General features: G+C 53.7%; 1 protein-coding gene across 3 annotated transcripts; it reads right to left on the minus strand.

The window, feature by feature from the left end:
• Window positions 1-2,965: 2,965 nt before the first annotated feature.
• On the minus strand, window positions 2,966-13,152 carry LOC149428626 (junctional adhesion molecule A-like). 3 transcript variants are annotated; one of them, XM_089667184.1, is made up of 7 exons: window positions 13,101-13,152; window positions 8,605-8,649; window positions 7,524-7,634; window positions 6,645-6,800; window positions 6,364-6,566; window positions 4,279-4,378; window positions 2,966-3,237 (listed from the first exon to the last, which is right to left on the minus strand). In XM_089667184.1, exons 1-7 carry the CDS (start codon window positions 13,135-13,137, stop codon window positions 3,212-3,214), a joined length of 678 nt encoding a protein of 225 aa, XP_089523310.1. In that variant the 5' UTR covers window positions 13,138-13,152; the 3' UTR covers window positions 2,966-3,211. The 3 variants fall into 3 exon arrangements, with proteins under 3 accessions (XP_089523310.1, XP_089523311.1, XP_089523312.1); XM_089667185.1 differs by lacking the exon at window positions 13,101-13,152 and adding an exon at window positions 10,443-10,581; XM_089667186.1 differs by lacking the exons at window positions 7,524-7,634; window positions 13,101-13,152 and adding an exon at window positions 10,443-10,575.
• Between the last annotated feature and the right edge of the window lie 11,232 nt (window positions 13,153-24,384).

The following is a 24,384-nucleotide window of genomic DNA, read 5'->3' on the forward strand; positions in this document are numbered from 1 at the left end:
CTTTTCCGGCTAGTCTTCCAGGGCAGGTTTTAGAGCTCAAAACACTCCCTTCCCTGCTCTCCCAAACCACGAGTCGGAACTTCGTGTAGGGTGAAATGACTGCATCTTTATTGAACACAGCTCAGTATATACAGCTTCACCCCCACCAGACAGCCTGGCACCGGGTTTTCCCCGCCCACAACAAACCCTACAACCAACAATACAGTATGAACTCTATAGAAGGGAAAGACGACAAGGTCACATTTCCCTAAACAGTGTAGAAGGTCTGTCTACATAACAGCTGCTAAACATTTACTGAAGGGAGAAAACTGAAACCGAAAGGGCAAAATGTTATCACAAAGGGACGGTTTGTCATAGGCTGTCACAGTGGTCACATGATCGGAAAGCATTCAATCACAAGTAGGCATCGGAAGCTTACCGATCCCCACCGGCCGCCATTCTGGGAGTGTGCAGGGAGCGCTCTTAGCCGGGTAGGGGGTTTACATGGGGTGGGGGGCTGCACATATGCTCAGTGTTGAAGCCCCCTCACCGAGAGATCACGGCCAGCAGGAAGGGGTTAACAAACGAATCCAGAACAAAAGGAATGCTTCCATCTGTAACGGCAATCCCTCGACCCAGGTGAGGTTCCATTACCAGCACATCCGGTACTCCACACTCTGTCCCCTCCCCCCGTTATCATTTCTGATTGCCATGGAGACCGGAACTATGGCTATCCAGATGCACCCTGGCGTCCTTGGTGGGGACAGTGGAGGGAAGCGTTCTGCTGTCCAATCTCTTTCTCCTGTTCCTCCCCACACAGGAAGAGGAGGAGCCTCCACCTCCGTTCCATCCTTTATGGACCTTTCTCGGGTTTAGACATAAATTGGGGGGAAAACAGATGCCCCAAACATCGACTCAGGTGCGGATTCCCTGCAGGACATAAATCATCCTTCTGGTTTTATCCGGCAGCCACGGTCCTACATGGGACGAACTTCCAATATGGCATCTCAGGAAGGTGACTCTTCCCATCTTCTCACACAGCTGTAGCAGGACATGGAGATGTGGTCTTCTCCAACTCTCGGATCCTGGATGGCTGGGATCTGTGTTATTGCCTAATCTGCCTGTGGCTGCCCTAGTCACTGACCTACGTGGGATGGACTTCCAATATGGCATCTCAGGAAGGTGACTCTTCACTTCTTCTCACACGGCTGGAGCAGGACATGGAGATGTGGTCTTCTCCAACTCCCGGATCCTGGATGGGTGGGATCCATGTTATTGCCTAATCTGCCTGTGGCTGCCCTTATCGCTGACCTACGTGGGATGGACTTCCAATATGGCATCTCGGGAAGGTGACTCTTCACTTCTTCTCACACGGCTGAATCAGGAAATGGAGATGTGGTCTTCTCCAACTCCTGGATGGGTGGGATCCGTGTCATTGTCTAATCTGCCTGTGGCTGCCCCAGTTGCTGATCTACGTGGAGCTTAACGTGGACCCCTGAAGGGGATATAGAACCCTGGGGGGGAGGGGGTCACACTTTACACGACACGGGATTTCGGTGGGTTGAGTATTCCGGACCTTAGGAAATATAATAGGCCAGCTCAACTTATCCAACTGTCCCAATTGTATTCCGAATCTTATAGACCAGATTGGATAGGTTTGGGGCCTCAGGCCTTGTGCCCCTCAGCCCCTTGACCTCCTGATGTGGATCCCATTTAGATGGTGGCAGGTAGTCCTCCCATTTGTTGCAGTTGTGGCCTCCAGTCCTTTGTACTCCCAAAGCACCACTTTCTCCGCCGGCCTCCATTTCCAATGAATTTTAGTGGTGGTTGGATGAAGGTCTTCATCGTGAAGGACATTTTTCGATCATATGGGATTAGATCCGGCTTCTCGTTTTACTCAACAGGCTCCGAGTTTTACTGTTGCAACAAATATTACAATCGGCCTTTGCAATGTGACATGGACCGCCTTCAGAAGCCTTTGCTATGGAGGTGGGGCTCAGAGGGGTGACCTCTCTGAGTTGGAGTGGCAGTTGACTACCTGGCCCACGTTTGTATGGGAAAGGATCCAGGAACTGAGCTGCGGATGATGGGGGGATTGGTCAGGTATACAATTCCTCCCATCCCCCAATGTTGGGGGGGGCTGTTGCTTCTCCTCTTCCCTCTTTCCCTCTTATTGATGGTGTCCTGGTTGCTCCTTATTGGCAGTCGGTCACCTTTTATGAGGATGGTTCTCCTTCACACATTCACATTGGTGGGCGTCTTACATCCAATCCATGGGAGACATTCCCATCTGACAGACCGCCCACAGCCCTCATTATCTCCGCATACAGTGGATGATGTCTCTGATCTGACCTGCTTATACCATACAGGCCGCCCTTCGCCATCCTCTGCCGCCCTTCACCATTCTCTGCCATCGTCTGCCGCCCTCCGCCATCCCCTGCCGCCCTTCACCATTCTCTGCCATCCCCTGCCGCCCTCCGCCATCCCCTGCCGCCCTCCGCCATCCTCTGCCGTCCTTCACCATTCTCTGCCATCGTCTGCCGCCCTCCGCCATCCTCTGCCGCCCTTCACCATTCTCTGCCATCCTCTGCCGCCCTTCGCCATCCTCTGCCGCCCTCTATCATCCGCCATCCTCTGCCGCCCTCCGCCATTCTCTGTCGCCCTCCGCCATTCTCTTCCATCCTCTGCCGCCCTCCTCTTCCATCCGCTGCCGCCCTCCTCTTCCATCCGCTGCCGCCCTCCTCTTCCATCCTCCGCCGCCCTCTGCTGTCTTCCCCCATCCTCTGTCGCCCTCCACCATTCTGCACCCCCTCTGCCACCCTCCACCGTCTGCTATCCTCTGTCGCCCTCCACCGTCCTCTGCTGCCCTCCGCCACTGTCCACTATCCTCCGTCATCAGTTTCTTTAATATGAATATTTCATTCCCATCCCCCCTCCCACGTCGCGGGAACTCGCCTGATTCTGCATTTACATGATGACCAGAATCTTTGTAGTATTTTGAAAAATCTTTAATAGAAATATTGAAAGAGAGGAGTAAGCCCCGGGGGGGGGGAGAGGAGCAAAGGGGGTAAAAAGAGAAGGGGGGGGCGTCAGCCTCAGGAAAAAAACACTTTATAGAAAAACGACTAAAACATCCTCCTCGGTGTCACTCCGAAGGTTCAAACTTCACCCAGAGAGAAGATGACAGGAGAGGGGAGTCCGCCATCCGGATCATAGAGACTCTTGTGATACGTCAGTCCGGGGGAGTCAGAGGAGCTTCTGGAAACACCCAACACAGTACACCGAGATTAAAGGAGGATCCCGCCACCACCTAATCCCAAACCTGTCCCCTCCCCCTCCTATCACCCATGTCTCCTCCTATCACCCATGCCCCCTCCTATCAGCCATGTCCCCCCCCAACACCGATGCTGACTAGTCTGTGTAGTAAAGATGTATATACTTCCCTTTTGTCAACCCGCTCTAGTCATGTGATCCCGTGTCAGTCAGCAGCTGCTGCAGGGGAGAGGGAGCACTGACAACAGCTGTGATGTCACCCATAGCCCGTCTGTTGTCAGTGCTCCCTCCTCTCCCCTGCAGCAGCTGCTGACTGACACGGGATCACATGACTAGAGCGGGCTGACAAAAGCGTAGTATATACATCTTTACTACACAGACTAGTCAGCATCGGTGTTGGGGGGGGACAGGTTAAAGGATAGTTGGGTATTAGCTGGACTTCTACTTTTAAGCTTTGAAGCAGATTGGTTGCCATGACCGCTCTCACGGACCCCGCCTCATGGACTGCTCTCACGGACCCCGCCTCATGGACTGCTCTCACGGACCCCGCCTCATGGACTGCTCTCACGGACCCCGCCTCATGGACCCCGCTCACGTGGGGATATTTGATGGTATTTTCTGGTGCCCCATGTGTGTGAATCTCTGATCCTTTGTAAGCTGCTTCATCCTGTATGCTGACGGTCTCCCGCCATTGTTCTTACTGCATCGCCCATGTTCTTGGACGTCATGTATGTACTGCATGAATGAACATCACTGTCCGGAATGTCACCTGATCTCTCTATTGATTTGGTTCTGTAGAATTCATATGTTCTATGTTGTTGGACGTGTTCACATGCATTCATGAAGAAGGAGTGAATATGAAACGCGTTGATCGTATGTGGAATGTTCTGTGTCTAGAGACGTGACCTATACCCGGCTATGGATACGGTCACTTTTGCTCCCCTCCTGCATGTCCTCCTAGCGGCCCTTTCCTACAACATGGTGGACAGAGGGGGATCAGATCCCCCGCATGGCTGTGATACTTACCGACTTTCATCTGAACCGGTGCCGACGCCTGCTTCCCCTGACAGTTCGATGCTTGGCAGTAATATTGTCCGGCGTCCGTCTTCATTATCGGACTGAATTGCTGTAACATGGAAACCGAACCGTATATGAACAAAACGCGGCAAAAGATCGACTAGAGAGCGATTATTACTGAGATCTGTACAGAATGGAGGAGAGCAACTGAAGACCCATTATTATACAGTCATGGGAAAAAGTAAGTACACCCCTCCTTCAACCTACAACATCCGAGCTGAAATAAAACCTCTCCAGAAATGGCTCCTCTATACAAACGGCCGAAGCAGAGAAAGTGGAAGCAAAGAATATTCTAAGTGCTCAGAGGATGGCGGCCATTGTACATGGTAAGAACCAGGCAGGGACAGACCTCCCATCATTAAGTCACATGCCAGGACAACATGGCAGCACATGAAAAATATATCAATCTGATTGTTAGACCATGAGGACTGTGGATGGGATGTACACTCAGGACAGGATGAGATCCACTTCCTCCGGGGACACTTTCCACTCCTAGAATGAGGACTGTGGATGGGATGTACACTCAGGACAGGATGAGATCCACTTCCTCCGGGGACACTTTCCACTCCTAGAATGAGGACTGTGGATGGGATGTACACTCAGGACAGGATGAGATCCACTTCCTCCTGGGCCACATGACTTCTTGTGCTTTGTTTATGTGAGGCACAGCCATGGCATGTCAGGCTGAACCCTTCCAGGGAGACCTTGTAGCCACATCCAGCAATGTGGGAGAGCAACTTGAATCTCCTGCAGTCGCAGAATATTGGTGGGCAACAACTTTTCCTGTGGAGACCAAGTTCTCTGTACCACAACGGGATCCAAGAGAGGAAGAAAGACTTTCCCATCTCCAGTAGTCATGAAGAAAGTCACCAGTTCAGGGGTGGACAAGTTCTGGGATGTGAGGACACTGGAGAGTCCAATGATTGCACCCCTCTGTCCCAGCCCCCCAGATCATTCTTCTGCAGTTACCTGAAGTGAAACTCAGTCAAAGGAACTGCCTTGAGCAAGGCCACCATTTGCCCACAAAGACCCTCATGCAATGAAAAATTAAGAGCTTTCTCAGTTAATTGAGGGAATCCACCTGATTCCTCAGAGCAAAGTGTTTTCCTGGAAGGAGAATCCCTCTCACCTGGGAAGTCTCCAGGAGCAAACCCAGATATTTCAATCGCTGGGCCAGAAGCAACGCAGGTCTTTGGAGACTGAGACCCAAGCTAAACCTCTCCAGAACGTGTAATGGGAGAGACACATTGTGCTCCAGAAGAGGGGCAGATCCTTAGAAGCAAATAATCAAGGTACCCAAGAATACAGTAGGTACCCCCTGGGTCCTTGGTAGGCCCAGAATTGAATCCAGGACCTTGGGGAACATTCCGAGAGCTGTAGAGAGGCTGAACGGCAGGGCCACAAATTGAAAATGACTACCCTCCACCTCAGACTGGGGAAACCTCTATTGAGGAGGAAGATCAGGATGTGTAGGTAGGCATCCTTTTGTCCAGCAATTCCAGAAATCCCTGGCTGGAGAGAGGCTACCACTGAATGCTCTGATTCTATCTGAAACTTCAGCACTCAGAGGAACCTAGTGAGAGGTTTGAGGTCCAGTATGGTTTGGAAACCCAAGAAGTTGAAACTGAACCCACAGAACATTTTGTCTAGAACTGGAACCCTCACTACCTCAGAAGGTGGAGAGATTACAAAGGAGCCAGTCCCAGGAGAGGTTCTAATCGGATTCTGGATTTCATGATTTAAAGTGGTTGCAAAGGCAGAAGGCTTTCTATGCAGTAAGGAAAACACCTTCTGCATGCAGCTCCCCCCGAGATACGTACCTGAGCCCAATCTCTGTCCAGCGATGTGCATGTGAGCTGGGGCTGTCTCAACTCACTCCTTTTTGGCTCAGATACAGCAGCAGAAGCTATTGGCATGGCACTATATGAATACAGATCCAATGTTTCACCATTTAAAATATGTTGTAAAAGTCCATTTCCCAGGGTGTACTTACATTTTTATTTACATGCTTTTACAATAGTGACCATAACTTACCAGCTGTCCAGTTTTCCAGTCCAGAGTGTAGCTGGAGTTCTGGAAGGTGGGGCTGTCCTTTGGGTTTTGGGGCATCAGGACATTGTCCTTATACCAAGAGAAGGTGGGCGGTGGTGAGGCGTCCTTCTCAATGCAGTTCAGGGTTGCGGTACTCCCGGTAGTGACAGAGGTTGGTACTTGAGCGGTGGGCACTGAGGGGGGAACTGAAGGAGAACAGAGAGTCAGAAGCCATTCCAACATCTCCGAGAAAGTCACAGTACTGAGGTCACCAATAATCTCACCCAACACCACCAGCTGAGTGTTGCCCACGAAGTACTGCACAGTCCCACTGGAATCCGTTCCGGTCACCTCACACGAATAGTTTCCACTGTCCTTCCTGGTCACCGAATTCAGCAGCAGGCCTTGCTGGAAGAAGACCGCCCGGTTCTTATAGGGGGCTGTGAGGGAAACCAACAGATTAAAAGGAGAACGACCACCTGACCGGGACTACCTGGGTGACACCTCACCTGTTCCAAGTCCACCTCCACAAATACAGATTACAGATGGGGATTTATGCAGGAAAATACCCATCCAAACATGATTTGTATGCCTCCTCCCACCAATATCCACCCCACCACGATTGATAACAGTGTCCTCCCACCAATATCCACCCCACCAACACGATTGATAACGGTCTCCTCCCACCAATATCCACCCCACCACCATGATTGAGAACTGTCTCCTCCCACCAATATCCACCCCACCAACACGATTGATAATGGTCTCTTCCCACCAATATCCACCCTACCATCATGATTGAGAACTGTCTCCTCCCACCAATATCCACCCCACCACCATGATTGAGAACTGTCTCCTCCCACCAATATCCACCCCACCACCATGATTAATAACAGTGTCCTCCCACCAATATCCACCCCACCAACACGATTGATAACGGTCTCCTCCCACCAATATCCACCCTACCACCATGATTGAGAACTGTCTCCTCCCTCCAATAGCCACCCCACCATAATTTTTGTGTGTCCCCTCTTACCAATACACCATGATTATCCCGCCATACCCCCTGCTCACGCACCCTGATTTGTATGCCCCCCCCCCCCCTTAGCACATGCTGTTATAAGAGGGCCATTTCTTTGGGAAGGAGATAATGAGCGACGTACCTGTCAGTTCTCTGTCATAGTACACAAGGATGGTCTCAGTGTCTGATGTGAACTTCCACTCCACACGTGGATTCTGGAGGGTTCTAGGATAAATGCACCGGAACTTTGCATCTGGTGAATGGCACAGTATGAAAGTATTTGAGAATACCCAAAGGACAACTGCCAGCCACCAGGATAATCAATGTGCCCACCAAGCTGGCTGCCAGGAGAGTCAATGTGCCCACCAAGCTGGCTGCCAGGAGCGTCAATGTGCCCACCAAGCTGGCTTCCAGGAGAGTCAATGTGCCCACCAAGCTGGCTTCCAGGAGCGTCAATGTGCCCACCAAGCTGGCTGCCAGGAGCGTCAATGTGCCCACCAAGCTGGCTTCCAGGAGAGTCAATGTGCCCACCAAGCCGTCTCTCAGTTGTTCTGCCGAGCGGCTGCCTTGTTGCATCGTAACCACATGGGTCTTGTTCACACTACACAACATAGAGGGCTTTCTGTGAATGGCTCCTGTGCCAAATGAGCGACTCCCTGTGGTTACTGTGCAGCATGGCACAGGACTTAGAAGGCAATGCTCCCGGTAATTGTGGAGATTACTACAGCGAGTCTCCACGTCCACAATGGTTCCAGCAGGCATGTAGTGCCGGTACTTCAGTAGAGTGCACATGCTCTGAATCGTGGGGAAGAGTGTCGGGGCCGGTCCCTGCCTTCCACCCTTCACATATTTATTGGCTCATCTTTGGTCAATAGGAAAATGCAGGAGGTGGAGAGAAGCCACCATTAAACTTGGACCTTTTTGGGTCCCCATACCTCAAGCTGCAAGACTGGACTGGAAATTCTCATAGTTTGTGATAATGGCAGCAATAAAAGATCTCCTATAATTGTAAGCTGGAAAGAGCAGGGCCCTCGAACCCCTCGTGTATTGTATTGTCTCATGTTCTGTCCCCCTCGCTATTGTACAGCGCTGAGCAAACCCTTTGGCGCTATATAAATACTGTATAATAATAAAAGTCCGATAAACCCGCACTTCGTATCACTGCTGCAACAGAGATTGGTGAGGTTGTATCTCTTAATTCATTATAAGAACAAAAGACTTACCTTGTCCTTCCCTCAGGAAGATGGTGTCAGATAGGGCAGCAGTCTCTGTGGGGAGAAGAGAGATGAGTGCAGGAGGTGCAGGGAGAGTAGAGTGCAGAGGACGAGAGTGAGGAGGAGAGAAGAGGACGGGAGTGAGGAGGAGAGAAGAGGACGGGAGTGAGGAGGAGAGAAGAGGACCGGAGTGAGGCGGCGAGAAGAGGACGGGAGTCAGGAGAGAAGAGGACGGGAGTGAGGAGGAGAGAAGAGGACCGGAGGCAGGAGGAGAGAAGAGGACGGGAGTGAGGAGGAGAGAAGAGGACGGGAGTCGGGAGGAGAGAAGAGGACGGGAGTCGGGAGGAGAGAAGAGGACGGGAGTCGGGAGGAGAGAAGAGGACCGGAGTGGGGAGGAGAGAAGAGGACCGGAGTGGGGAGGAGAGAAGAGGACCGGAGTCGGGAGGAGAGAAGAGGACGGGAGTGAGGAGGAGAGAAGAGGACGGGAGTGGGGAGGAGAGAAGAGGACGGGAGTGGGGAGGAGAGAAGAGGACCGGAGTGGGGAGGAGAGAAGAGGACGGGAGGAGAGAAGAGGACGGGAGTGAGGAGGAGAGAAGAGGACGGGAGTGAGGAGGAGAGAAGAGGACGGGAGTGAGGAGGAGAGAAGAGGACCGGAGTGGGGAGGAGAGAAGAGGACGGGAGTGGGGAGGAGAGAAGAGGACGGGAGTGGGGAGGAGAGAAGAGGACGGGAGTGGGGAGGAGAGAAGAGGACGGGAGTAGAGAAGAGGACGGGAGTGAGGAGGAGAGAAGAGGACGGGAGTGAGGAGACAAGAGTACAAGAACTGGTGTCAGGAGGAGCGAGGACAGAAGAGTATAAGGACAGGAGGAGCGAGGAGAGGGTGGGGATGGGGATCCTCGGTGCGGGGGCAGGGGTCAGGCAGTGCGGGGAGAGAATAGGGTGGGACGGGCGTCTGTGGTGCGAGGTCAAGCGGTGCAGGCAGAGAAGAGGGTGAGGATGGGGGTCTGCGGTGTGGGGGCAGGGGTCAGGTGGTGTGGGAAGAGAAGAGGGTAGGGATGGGGGTCCGCGGTGCGGGGGCAGGGGTCAGGCAGTGTGGGAAGAGGGGATGGGGGTCTATGGTGTGGGGGCAGGGGTCAGGCGGTGTGGGAGAGAAGGGGATGGGGGTCTGCAGTGTGGTGTGGGAAGAGGTGGGGGTCCGTGGTGCGGGGGCAGGGGTCAGGTGTTTATTATAGCTCGGCCGGGTGTTTATTGCTACTTGATGGTGTATTTCTGATTTGCGTTTCGCAGAACATTTGGATTTCGTGGCTCAGCCGGTTGCCGTATTCATTTACACGTCAGGTTTGATGCTCAGGTGGGTGTTTATTATTATTTTTTGGGGTCACTAGGGGGCAGCGCTATTTTGGGAGAACTTTTACAGATGTGGGAAGACTTTTAGGAGATTGCAGCTCCTCAGCACGAGTATTCCATCCTGCACCGCTACCCACCACCTCCCAGGACAGGCTGGACTCTGATTGGCTGATAGAAGTCCGGTAAGAGACCTCAATCCAGGCACAGGGAAGTGTGGTGGGAGCAGAAATCCCCCATCCAGTAATATACGATGCAGTGCAGGTTGGGTAGGTGCTCCCCTGTACCCAATACAGAGCAGGCCAGGTAGGTGTTGTCACGTAAGGAGTTGAGTGAAGAGTTTCAGGACAGGTTGGTGCACTCACAGCACAGGCAGGTGATAGGAGAGGTAGGTAGTTGCTCCATACAGGTAGATAGGACAAGTAAATAGTCACTGTGTACAGCTAAGTACTCACCACCCACAGTAGCTGCCCCCCCTCCACTCTCCTGTTGGGCAAGTACTCACCTAGACTGAGGATCAGCAGCGCCCCCCACAATCCTCTCCCGGCCGCCATCTTCTTTGTCTCTGGTTAGGTTCTGTTAAGAACAAGCCCTGGCCCTGCCCTCTAAAATCACTAGCCTCACCTGGGCCTGCCCTCACCTGTCCTTCCCATAGATTGGAGGGATGTGGAGACCCCTCCCTCTAACATCACCGGCCTCACCTGGGCCCACCCTCTCCTGTCCTCCCCATAGATTGCCAATTCCGGCCTCACCTGTCCTCTCCAGACTGAAGGGATGTGGAGACCCCGCCCTCTGACATTACTGGCCTCACCTGGGCCCGCCCTCACCTGTCCTCATCTGTCCTCTCCAGATTGAAGGGATGTGGAGACCCCGCCCTCTGACATCACTAGCCTCACCTGGGCCGCCCTCACCTGTACTCCATATGGATTGGAATGATGTGGAGACCCCGCCCTCAAACATCGCTAGCCTCACCTGGGCCCCCTCCCTCTGACATCACCAGCCGCACCTGTCCACCCCGCGGAATGGAGTAGGCTTGGCTACCGAATGGCCGATTGGAAGAGGTGAACCGACTTGGCACAGAGCTGACATGAATCGAATCATGAGAGAAAATCCAATGGCATTCATTGTCGATGTGATGGAGGCGGAGCTTAGGATTTGTAGAATGAACTCTGACCAGGGCGGAGTGAGGCAGGAAAACTGCGAGTCTTCGGATGAATCACACAGGAGGTGGGGGGAGGGGAACGCCCTACGTATGGGGTGCCCCTAGCATTGCATGGACACCCGCTGCAGATTGCAGGGTCCTATGTTGTGCACATGGTGCGGGAAATGTACACAGAATGTGGCTTTCCCACACCGACCCGGAGACACGTTCCATGGCTGATAGATTTACAGAAGATTCAATAATAGAATGATCCCAGGTAGATGATCCATGTATGAGGAGGGGAGGGTATGAGGAGTGGGGTGTATGAGGAGGGGAGGGTAGGAGGAGTGCAGAGTGTATGAGGAGCATGAAGGGAGGGGAGTATATGAGGAGTGGAGGGTATGAGGAGCACGGAGTGTACGAGGAGTGGGGTGTATGAGGAGTGCGGAGTGTACGAGGGGGGGAGTGTATGAGGACCATGGAGGGTAGGAGGAGCACGGAGTGTATTGGGGTACTTGGAGTGTATGAGGAGTGCGGAGGGTAGATTCAATAATAGAATGATCCCAGATAGATGATCCACGTATGAGGAGGGGAGGGTATGAGGAGCGCGGAGGGTAGGAGGAGCACGGAGTGTATTGGGGTACTTGGAGTATATGAGGAGGGCATGAGGAGCATGGAGGTTATGAGGAGTGGGGAGGGTATGAGGATCATGGAGGGTATGAGGAGGGGAGGGTATGAGGAGCGCAGAGTGTATGAGGAGGGGAGGGCATGAGGAGCGCAGAGTGTATGAGGAGGGGAGGGTATGAGGAACATGGAGGGTACGAGGAGAGCAGAGTGTATGAGGAGGGGAGGGTATGAGGAGCATGGAGGGTAGGAGCAGAGCAGAGTGTATGAGGAGGGGAGGGTATGAGGAGCATGGAGGGTAGGAGGAGCACGGAGTGTATTGAGGTACTTGGAGGGGAGGGTATGAGGAGCATGGAGGGTATGAGGAGTGTATGAGGAGGGGAGGGTATGAGGAGCATGCAGGTTAGGAGGAGTGTATTGGGGTACTTGGAGTGTAGGAAGAGAGGAGTGTATGAGGAGCGGAGTTCAGGATCTCGCCAGTCTCTGATCCCAATCATTCCAATCACAGGAAAGATGTCCGATTGGAGGGATGTTGTTACCCGCTCTCATTCTCCTGGGTGGGGCTCCTCCACTACGCCCCCTCCAGTACTTTGAACAGAGGTGAGGAGGGGCAGGGCCAGGAGCGGCCAATCTGCTGGCAATGGGTGGGGCTGGGAGGTGAGGAGATCTGTGATTGATGTTCATTGGGATACATGAAGAGGAGGGGGAGGGAACTGTAGTGATGTCATTATCCTCCGATAATGGAACCGCCCCCCAGGATTCTACTCCTGGTAGGCCTACCATTGCAGCCATGACAGTAGGACCAGTGGACAGTCACTATACGTGGACTGGGACCTCCCCTGGTACATACGGGATTCCATCCATCCTGTAGAGCGTTTCCAGTACTCCCGCTGGGAATCTTCATATTCTGGGCTTCTCCTGGACCTCCTATATGGGGTAGGCCTTTGTACCCTATATTTATTTTCAGTCCCGATTTCCATTGTGAACAGACGCCTTCTTCTGGATATACAAAGTTCTGTTTAGAGCACAAATATTTCATGTTCAGGAATTCAGACCAATGGCCCAGCAATGGGTGTAAATCGAACGCCGAGTCATACTAATCTGACGGGGGGCTGTTGGGAAAGCCAGTGTATCCACAGAAACAAGCCCTCCCCCTCCAAGAGTGTATATTGACAACATGGTCACCCTTTGGGATGGTCCCCCCATGGAAGTAGTCCCATTTGAGGAACACTGAATACAACATTGCCTGGGGGTCTATCTAGATCTTTGTATGGGACTCCACCTGGCTGCTCTTCCTACATCTGGAGCCGACTTCCGAAGGACATCTTCTCACATCCAAGATCCGCTAGAAGCCCACAGCCAGAAATTCCTATTTACATCAATGTATCAAGGTCCTACCTTTCCTCAGGGCTTGTGCTGCTCCATGTGCTGGCATCCATCTTAGGTGTCTGCAAAGCATTGTGGGATCCTTTATGCTTTCAGCCCTCTGCGGCTCCTCCCAGGAGGTGGCGGCTTATCACATTTAAGTCTGCTGTTTGTAGCTGTCCATTGCATTCGTGTCCTGTCTGTTGCCCAGCAGCAAGCTCCTGTTCGGTTAACTCTTTGCTCTCCTGGATACCGACTCGACTTTGGCTAAGACTCCTCCTGGCTTCTGACCCCGGCTCTGGCGACCATTCTTCCTGGCTTCTGACCCCGGCTCTGGCGACCATTCTTCCTGGCTTCTGACCCCGGCTCTGGCGACCATTCTTCCTGGCTTCTGACCCCGGCTCTGGCGACCATTCTTCCTGGCTTCTGACCCCGGCTCTGGCGACCATTCTTCCTGGCTTCTGACCCCGGCTCTGGCGACCATTCTTCCTGGCTTCTGACCCCGGCTCTGGCGACCATTCTTCCTGGCTTCTGACCCCGGCTCTGGCGACCATGCTTCCTGGCTTCTGACCCCGGCTCTGGTGACCATCCTTCCTGGCTTCTGACCCCGGCTCTGGCGACCATTCTTCCTGGATTCTGACCTCGGCTCTGGTGACCATTCTTCCTGGCTTCTGACCTCGGCTCTGGCGACCATCCTTCCTGGCTTCTGACCCCGGCTCTGGCGACCATTCTTCCTGGATTCTGACCTCGGCTCTGGTGACCATTCTTCCTGGCTTCTGACCTCGGCTCTGGCGACCATCCTTCCTGGCTTCTGACCCCGGCTCCGGCGACCATTCTTCCTGGCTTCTGTCCCTGGCTTTGGCTACGATTCCTGCTGGTTCTCGACTTGATTATCCTGGAAGACGACCTCTGCAGGAGAACGTCTGTCCTACCAAGTCATCCGCTGTTGCTGTTGGACTTGCATAGACTCTTGCCTTGTTTCTGTGTAAATAAACCTACCTTTAATCGCACCTCCTTGTGTGTCTGGCTCCTCGCTCCCTGACAACAAGCCGGTTTTGCTGATGAAGGAATCATTGCTCTCCGGGAGGAGTACATAACACAATATAAGATCTAAAGAACAACATTCATGGAGAGGGGCCACACTTGGGGGTAACGATGAGGCCTATCACATGTACACCCACCGGCACTATGTCCATGTGGACAGATAGAAGAATATAAAGTTCATTACTCAATTTCATTCCAACTATAAGAACTTGGAAATCATCTTCGGGAAACATTGGCCCTTCCTATTATAGGATCCTGAGCTGGGCCCCATCCTTCCTCAAAATCCCTGATTTGCCTACCAGAGGGCCCCCAATGTAAAGAGCAAAATGGCTTCCAGCAAGATGGAAACACAGATCAAAAAATCCACCTCTGGGGTGGGGAATTTATTAGGGAACCTCATAGGGACGTAGGAAGGAAATACGTCTCAACTGCCATTTTATGGATGCCAACATGGACAAAGACCACGGACTAACGCTTCTGAGTTTTATATTTGTTCAGCGGACTTTGTGGTGGACTGCTTAACGTGTCCTTGCGGCCTTCTGTATGTGGGACACACCATTGGGGCCGTCCGTGGCAAATTTGGGGAACATCACTCACTATAACTCAAGATGTGATCTCCTGCGCTCAGGTGTGGTGCTCAGGGGTTGGACAGACTCTCCTCTTAGCTCCTCGTGGGAGTACGGCGCACACAAGACCTTGCTGCCCTCCTAGGACTCTGGCACCTCTTCTGCCATCTCACTACCTGCCCCCTGGATCCTGTCCCCTCACAACTACTACGGTCACCCTCTTCTGCCTTCTCACCATCTGCCCCCTGGATCCTGTCCCCTCACAACTACTACTCTGTACCCATCCCAACCAATGACCACTACTCCGTACTTATCCCAACCAATGGCCACTACTCCGTACTCCTCCCAACCAATGGTCACTACTCCGTACTCATCCCAACCAATGGCCACTACTCCGTACTCATCTCGACCAATGGCCACTACTCCGTACTCATCCCAACCAATGGTCACTACTCCGTACTCATCCCAACCAATGGCAACTACTCCGTACTCATCCCAACCAATGGCCACTACTCCGTACTCATCCCAACCAATGGCCACTACTCCGTACTCATCCCAACCAATGGCCATTACTCCATACTCATCCCAACCAATGGTCTCTACTCCGTACTCATCCCAACCAATGGCCACTACTCCGTACTCATCCCAACCAATGGCCACTACTCCGTACTCATCCCAACCAATGGCCACTACTCCGTACTCATCCCAACCAATGGCCACTACTCCGTACTCATCCCAACCAATGGCCACTACTCCGTACTCATCCCAACCAATGGCCACTACTCCGTACTCATCCCAACCAATGGCCACTACTCCGTACTCATCCCGACCAATGGCCACTACTCCGTACTCATCTCGACCAATGGCCACTACTCCGTACTCATCCCGACCAATGGTCACTACTCCGTACTCATCCCAACCAATGGCCACTACTCCGTACTCATCCCAACCAATGGCCATTACTCCATACTCATCCCAACCAATGGCCACTACTCCGTACTCATCCCAACCAATGGCCACTACTCCGTACTCACCCTAACCAATGGCCGCTACTCCGTACTCATCCCAACCAATGGCCATTACTCCATACTCATCCCAACCAATGGCCACTACTCCGTACTCACCCTAACCAATGGCCATTACTCCATACTCATCCCAACCAATGGCCATTACTCCATACTCATCCCAACCAATGGCCACTACTCCGTACTCACCCTAACCAATGGCCATTACTCCATACTCATCCCAACCAATGGCCATTACTCCATACTCATCCCAACCAATGGCCACTACTCCGTACTCACCCTAACCAATGGCCGCTACTCCGTACTCATCCCAACCAATGGCCATTACTCCATACTCATCCCAACCAATGGTCACTACTCCGTACTCATCCCAACCAATGACCATTACTCCATACTCATCCCAACCAATGGCCGCTACTCCGTACTCACCCTAACCAATGGCCACTACTCCGTACTCACCCTAACCAATGGCCATTACTCCATACTCATCCCAACCAATGGTCACTACTCCGTACTCATCCCAACCAATGACCATTACTCCATACTCATCCCAACCAATGGCCGCTACTCCGTACTCACCCTAACCAATGGCCACTACTCCATACTCACCCTAACCAATGGCCACTACTCCATACTAATCCCAACCAATGGCCACTACTCCGTACTCATCCCAACCAATGGCCATTACTCCGTACTCATCCCAACCGATGGCCACTACTCCGTACTCATCCCAACCAATGGCCACTACTCCGTACTCATCCCAACCAATGGTCACTACTCCGTACTCTTACTACTTGGCCTCTCTGCGGCTTTTGATACGGTTGACCATCCCCTCCTCCTCGCAAAACTCCACTCTCTTGGCCTCCGAGACTCTGCTCTCTCCTGGTTCTCCTCCTACCTATCGCAGCACTCCTTCAGTGTTACTTATAACTCTGTCTCCTCCACTCCACTCCCCCTCTCTGTTGGGGTCCCTCAAGGTTCTGTCCTTGGACCCCTTCTCTTCTCCATCTACACCTCCTACCTTGGTCACTTGATAAACTCCCATGGCTTTAAGTACCATCTCTATGCTGATGCCACACAAATCTATCTTTCTACCCCTCACCTCCCCCTTCAGTCTGCTCCTCACCTCACCCCTTCAGTCTCCTCCACACCTCGCCCCTTCAGTCTCCTACTCACCTCGCCCCTTCAGTCTCCTCCACACCTCACCCCTTCAGTCTCCTCCTCACCTTCCCCTTCAGTCTCCTCACCTCACCCCTTCAGTCTCCTCACCTCACCCCTTCAGTCTCCTACTCACCTCGCCCCTTCAGTCTCCTACTCACCTCGCCCCTTCAGTCTCCTCCTCACCTCACCGCTTCAGTGTCCTCCTCACCTCGCCCCTTCAGTCTCCTACTCACCTCACCCCTTCAGTCTCCTACTCACCTCGCCCCTTCAGTCTCCTCCTCACCTCACCGCTTCAGTCTCATCTCCACCTCACCCCTTCAGTCTCCTCCTCACCTCACCCCTTCAGTCTCCTCTCCACCTCACCCATTCAGTCTCCTCCTCACCTCACCCCTTCAGTCTCCTCCACACCTCACCCCTTCAGTCTCCTCCTCACCTCACCCCTTCAGTCTCCTCTCCACCTCACCCCTTCAGTCTCCTCTCCACCTCACCCCTTCAGTCTCCTCCTCACCTCACCCCTTCAGTCTCCTCCTCACCTCACCCCTTCAGTCTCCTCCTCACCTCACCCCTTCAGTCTCCTCACCCCTTCAGTCTCCTCCTCACCCCTTCAGTCTCCTCCTCACCTCACCCCTTCAGTCTCCTCCCCACCTCACCCCTTCAGTCTCCTCCTCACCTCACCCCTTCAGTCTCCTCCTCACCTCACCCCTTCAGTCTCCTCCTCACCTCACCCCTTCAGTCTCCTCACCCCTTCAGTCTCCTCCTCACCCCTTCAGTCTCCTCCTCACCTCACCCCTTCAGTCTCCTCCTCACCCCTTCAGTCTCCTCTCCACCTCACCCCTTCAGTCTCCTCCTCACCTCACCCCTTCAGTCTCCTCTCGCATTACTAACCTACTAAGAGACATATCGGCATGGAGGTCACTTCACTTCCTCAAACGCAATATTTCCAAAACTGAGCTCTTCGTATTCCCTCCAGCCCGTGCCCCCCCCCCGACTTCTCCATCAAGATCAATAACACAATCATCAGTCCCTCCCCTCATGCCAGGGTACTCGGTGTAATCCTAGACTCCCATCTGTCCTTTCACCCCCAAATCCAATCACTGTCCAAATCTTGTAGACTTCACCTCCGCAACATCTCCAACCTCCGCAACACCTCCAACCTCCGCAACATCTCCCACCTCCGCAACATCTCCAACCTCCGCAACATCTCCAACCTCCACAACATCTCCAACCTCCGCAACATCTCCAACCTCCGCAACATCTCCAACCTCCGCAACATCTCCAACCTCCACAACATCTCCAACCTCCGCAACATCTCCAACCTCCAACATCTCCAACCTCCGCAACACCTCCAACCTCCGCAACATCTCCCACCTCCGCAACATCTCCAACCTCCGCAACATCTCCAACCTCCACAACATCTCCAACCTCCGCAACATCTCCAACCTCCACAACATCTCCAACCTCCGCAACATCTCCAACCTCCAACATCTCCAACCTCCGCAACCTCTGAAACCTAAGCAACTTATTCCCTCCCTGGTTATCTCTCGTCTTGACTATTGTAACTCCCTCCTCATTGGCCGACCTCATCGCAGGCTATCCCTTCTTCAGTCTATCATGAATGCTGCTGCCAGACTCATCCACCTTACTAACCGTTCTGTATCTGCCAATCCCTCCACTGGCCTACATTCAGTGTCCTTTCACCCCTCTATGCCAATCCCTCCACTGGCCTCCATTCAGTTTCATCCACCCCTCTATGCCAATCCCTCCACTGGCCTCCATTCAGTTTCATCCACCCCTCTCTGCCAATCCCTCCACTGGCCTCCATTCAGTTTCATCCACCCCTCTCTGCCAATCCCTCCACTGGCCTACATCCAGTGTCCTCCACCCTCTCTGCCAATCCCTCTACTGGCTTCCATTCAGTGTCCTCCACCCCTCTCTGCCAATCCCTCCACTGGCCTCCATTCAGCGTCCTCCACCCCTCTCTGCCAATCCCTCCACTGGCCTCCATTCAGCGTCCTCCACCCCTCTCTGCCAATTCCTCCACTGGCCTCCATTCAGTGTCCTCCACCCCTCTCTGTCAATCCCTCCACCGGCCTCCATTCAGCGTCCTCCATCCCTCTCTGTCAATCCCTCCACCGGCCTGCACTCAGGGTCCTCCACCCCCCTCTGCCAATCCCTCCACCGGCCTCCATTCAGCGTTCACCACCCCTCTCTGCCAATCCCTCCACTGGCCTCCATTCAGCGTCCTCCACCCCTCTCTGTCAATCCCTCCACTGGCCTCCATTCAGTGTCCTCCACCCCTCTCTGCCAATCCCTCCACTGGCCTCCATTCAGCGTCCTCCACCCCTCTCTGCCAATCCCTCCACCGGCCTCCATTCAGTGTCCTCCCCCCCCTCTGCCAATCCCTCCACCGGCCTCCATTCAGCGTCCACCACCCCTCTCTGCCAATCCCTCCACTGGCCTCCATTCAGCGTCCTCCACCCCTCTCTGCCAATCCCTCCACCGGCCTCCATTCAGTGTCCCCCCCCCCCTGCCAATCCCTCCACTGGCCTCCTTTCAGCGTCCACCACCCCTCTCTGCCAATCCCTCCACCGGCCTCCATTCAGCGTCCTCCACCCCTCTCTGCCAATCCCTCCACCGGCCTCCATTCAGCGTCCACCACCCCTCTCTGCCAATCCCTCCACTGGCCTCCATTCAGCGTCCACCACCCCTCTCTGCCAATCCCTCCACCGGCCTCCATTCAGCGTCCTCCACCCCTCTCTGTCAATCCCTCCACCGGCCTCCATTCAGCGTCCACCACCCCTCTCTGCCACTCCCTCCACTGGCCTCCATTCAGTGTCCTCCACCCCTCTCTGCCAATCCCTCCACTGACCTCCATTCAGTGTTCTCCACCCCTCTCTGCCAATCCCTCCACTGGCCTCCATTCAGTGTCCTCCACCCCTCTCTGCCAATCCCTCCACTGACCTCCATTCAGTGTTCTCCACCCCTCTCTGCCAATCCCTCCACTGGCCTCCATTCAGTGTCCTCCCCCCCCTCTGCCAATCCCTCCACCGGCCTCCATTCAGCGTCCACCACCCCTCTCTGCCAATCCCTCCACCGGCCTCCATTCAGCGTCCTCCACCCCTCTCTGCCAATCCCTCCACCGGCCTCCATTCAGTGTCCTCCCCCCCCCTCTGCCAATCCCTCCACCGGCCTCCATTCAGCGTCCACCACCCCTCTCTGCCAATCCCTCCACCGGCCTCCATTCAGCGTCCTCCACCCCTCTCTGCCAATCCCTTCACCGGCCTCCATTCAGCGTCCACCACCCCTCTCTGCCAATCCCTCCACCGGCCTCCATTCAGCGTCCACCACCCCTCTCTGCCAATCCCTCCACCGGCCTCCATTCAGCGTCCTCCACCCCTCTCTGCCAATCCCTCCACCGGCCTCCATTCAGCGTCCACCACCCCTCTTTGCCAATCCCTCCACTGGCCTCCATTCAGTGTCCTCCACCCCTCTCTGCCAATCCCTCCACTGGCCTCCATTCAGTGTCCTCCACCCCCCTCTGCCAATCCCTCCACTGGCCTCCATTCAGTGTCCTCCACCCCTCTCTGCCAATCCCTCCACTGGCCTCCACTCAGTGTTCTCCACCCCTCTCTGCCAATCCCTCCACTGGCCTCCACTCAGTGTCCTCCACCCCTCTCTGCCAATCCCTCCACTGGCCTCCACTCAGTGTCCTCCACCCCTCTCTGCCAATCCCTCCACTGGCCTCCACTCAGTGTCCTCCACCCCTCTCTGCCAATCCCTCCACTGGCCTCCATTCAGTGTCCTCCACCCCTCTCTGCCAATCCCTCCCTTCCCGTTGCCCAACAGCTAAAATTCAAAACATTAACAATCACATATAAAGCCATTTATAACTCATCACCGATCTTGTCTTCAAATATCACCCAAACCGTCCTCTCCGCTCCTCGCACAACCTTCTGCTCTCTAGCTCCCTTGTCTCCTCCTCCCATGCTTGTCTCCAGAACTTCTCCAGAGCTTCACCCATCCTCTGGAACTCTCTACCCCAATTTATCAGACTATCGCCTACTCTGCCCACTTTTAGGCGATCTCTGAAAACCGATCTCTTCAGGGAAGCCTATCCTGCCCTCAGCTAATACTGGAATCTTCTACTCCTCCTACCAGTCCATCCCCCACAGTTACTACCTTATGTACCACTAGCCCCTCCCTCCTAGATTGTCAGCTCCCAGGATCAGCCCCTCCCTCCTAGATTGTAAGCTCCCAGGATCAGCCCCTCCCTCTTAGATTGTAAGCTCCCAGGATCAGGGCCTCCCTCCTAGATTGTAAGCTCCCAGGATCAGCCCCTCCCTCTTAGATTGTAAACTCCCAGGATCAGCCCCTCCCTCCTAGATTGTAAGCTCCCAGGATCAGGGCCTCCCTCTTAGATTGTAAGCTCCCAGGATCAGGGCCCCCCCTCTTAGATTGTAAGCTCCCGGGATCAGGGCCCCCCCTCTTAGATTGTAAGCTCCCGGGATCAGGGCCCCCCCTCTTAGATTGTAAGCTCCCGGGATCAGCCCCTCCCTCTTAGATTGTAAACTCCCGGGATCAGCCCCTCCCTCTTAGATTGTAAGCTCCCGGGATCAGCCCCTCCCTCTTAGACTGTAAGCTCCCGGGATCAGCCCCTCCCTCTTAAATTGTAAGGTCCCAGGATCAGGCCCCTCCCTCCTAGATTGTAAGCTCCCAGGATCAGCCCTTCCCTCTTAGATTGTAAACTCCCAGGATCAGCCCCTCCCTCTTAGATTGTAAACTCCCAGGATCAGGCCCTCCCTCTTAGATTGTAAACTCCCAGGATCAGCCCCTCCCTCTTAGATTGTAAGCTCCCAGGATCAGCCCTTCCCTCTTAGATTGTAAACTCCCAGGATCAGCCCCTCCCTCCTAGATTGTAAGCTCCCAGGATCAGCCCCTCCCTCTTAAATTGTAAGGTCCCAGGATCAGGCCCTCCCTCCTAGATTGTAAGCTCCCAGGATCAGCCCCTCCCTCTTAGATTGTAAGCTCCCGGGATCAGCCCCTCCCTCCTAGATTGTAAACTCCCAGGATCAGCCCCTCCCTCTTAGATTGTAAGCTCCCGTGATCAGCCCCTCCCTCTTAGATTGTAAGCTCCCGGGATCAGCCCCTCCTCCTAGATTGTAAGCTCCCAGGATCAGCCCCTCTCTCTTAGATTGTAAGCTCCCAGGATCAGGCCCTCCTATCCCTCTTGTATTGATCTGTATTGTCTCCTGTTATATTGTAAAGCTCTGAGCAAACTGTTGGCACCATAAATCCTGTATAATAACATTGTGACGTCATGACGCCATCCTGCATAATAATAAATCGATGACAACGTTTCCTTCCACAAACAGATCACTGTGGTTTAGGCGGGTTCTTTCTGCTGCCTTTCGCAGACTTTTTTTCATGACAGGCTGTGTTAGGGCGCCCCCTATGGGTTCCATCTCAATATGGTTTCAGGCCGGTGATCCCTGTGTGAGGCTGCGTCCCTGGAGGGTTCCCGGGAGAGATGTACCTATGGAGGAGGTGACTTCAGAGAGCTCAGTCCTGTGAGTACCAATAACCCCGTGCAGAGGAGAGACTGCAGGGAGATGGAGACTGCAGGGAGATGGAGACTGCAGGGAGATGGCTGCTGAAGTGCTGTGTATGCTTTCACCTGTGACCACTGTGGACCGTGCACTTAATGTGATTGGTGTATGTCACATGACTCCGAATGGTATGTCTTTGTGATGCGACTGTGTCAGGAATGGACTTGTCAGTAATGGTGGGACTCACCTGCCTTGTGGGCTGCAGTACCAGGGCTGGCCAGCGGGTGCTCTCAGCAATCAGAGACTCAACCCTGCAGTCAGCCAAACACCTGAAGCTGATTACAGGTGTATTTAAGGGATGGCCAGACCTGCAGTCTGGGCCTTGGTGTGTGTTTTTCTATGGGCCCTGTATCTTGTTACCTGCATTCTTGTTCCTGTCTGACTGACTTGTTGCTGACCCTGCCTGATCCGGACCTCTGCTGACTTCTCCTGTTTGATCCCTGGCTTGTGACCCCGACCATTCTCTGCCTGACCCCCCTGTACCTACCTGCCTGTTAGTTGCTGTACCCGGCTCGTGACCTGACTACTCTCTGCCTGCTCCTCCTGTTCCTACCTGCCCGATTGTTATTGACCCGGCCTGCCTGACTACGCTTGCATTGTATGTGTTATCTGTGGGTGGTTGGTTGGGTTTGTTTGCACTGTGTTATGTTTTAGTATTGCACTGCGTTTATGTATTGTTAGTGTTAATAAATTACATTGTTTATCACATATCTGAAGTCTGCGTTTCCCTGCGTCAGTCACATACCTCTGGTCATACCCGGAGCCCTGACAGACTGTGATGCCGTGTGTTGAATACCACCAGTAAAGTGCAGCAAATCTATTTCTTGTGTGGACATTCCGTCCTCCGAATATAAAGGTCTATGACTGGGAATGTCATGTGGAGGCCCATGGCAAGGAGCAGGGTACAAAATGGCGAAGAGTTCGGCCTCAGCAGGAACTTCTATCAGGGCTAGAGGCCAGTGCTTGGGTGCCCAAAACAGCCAACCATGAAGCCCGTGTTACATGTGTGATGTGGTATAAGGCTCCATTCACATCCATCCATGATCCTGTGTCCCTCTTCTACATCTCCAATTATCGTCCCGTATTCTCGCCATTCACTTTTATTGTCCTTCATTCTGATCCCATTAGGAGCCACTCTGATCCTTGTAGTCCGTTCAGCCCAGAACTTCTAAACCCCCCATTACTGTAGAGTGGTCAGGCTTCAGAAGGAGGCGGAGAGCTCAGAAACGCGTTGCCAGGCCAGCCCCCTTCTCCATTGTTTGTTCCCAGGCCCCTCCTCCCACCCTTGTTCTCATCCCCCTCTCACGTGTGCTCCCAGGACCCCTCCTCCTACGTGTTCTCGGCCCCCTCCTTCCATGTGCTTTCCCAGGCCCCTCCCTTACATGTGTTTTCAGCCCCCTCCTCCCAAATTGAGTTCCCAGGCCCCTCCTCCCACATGAGTTCCCAGGCCCCTCCTCCCACCACCCTTACACCAGACAGTCTGAAGTCCTGGATCTTTCATGGCGCTCCATGGTTCAGCTGGATGCTTGGAGGCAATGCTGTGACATCACATGTGGGGGGGGGGATTTTCCTTCTTTATTAAACTCTCTGCTCCTATTAACACCTTCATCCCCCCCCCCCCCGATGTCCACTCATATCTCAACCAGCCGGGTGTCCCCAGGATTCCGATCATGGAGCAGCAGTTGGGGGTCTAGGGTGGTTGGGGTTGATTTTTTTTTTTTTTGTCGTAAACTAGAATCCCTTCACCATTATATGTACTGTGTGTATGGAGGATCTGCGTGGGTGTGGTCAGTCTCAGAGAGGAGGAGACAGAGCCCACATTGTGTATATGGAGGATCTGCATAGGTGTGGTCAGTCTCAGGGAGAAGGAAGAGTCAGAGTCCACATTGTGTATATGGAGGATCTGCGTGGGTGT

Source organism: Staurois parvus, unplaced genomic scaffold (assembly GCF_062004578.1).
Source record: "Staurois parvus isolate SC_StPar_1 unplaced genomic scaffold, SC_StPar_1.0 ptg003080l, whole genome shotgun sequence".
In the NCBI taxonomy this organism is placed as follows: domain Eukaryota; kingdom Metazoa; phylum Chordata; class Amphibia; order Anura; family Ranidae; genus Staurois; species Staurois parvus.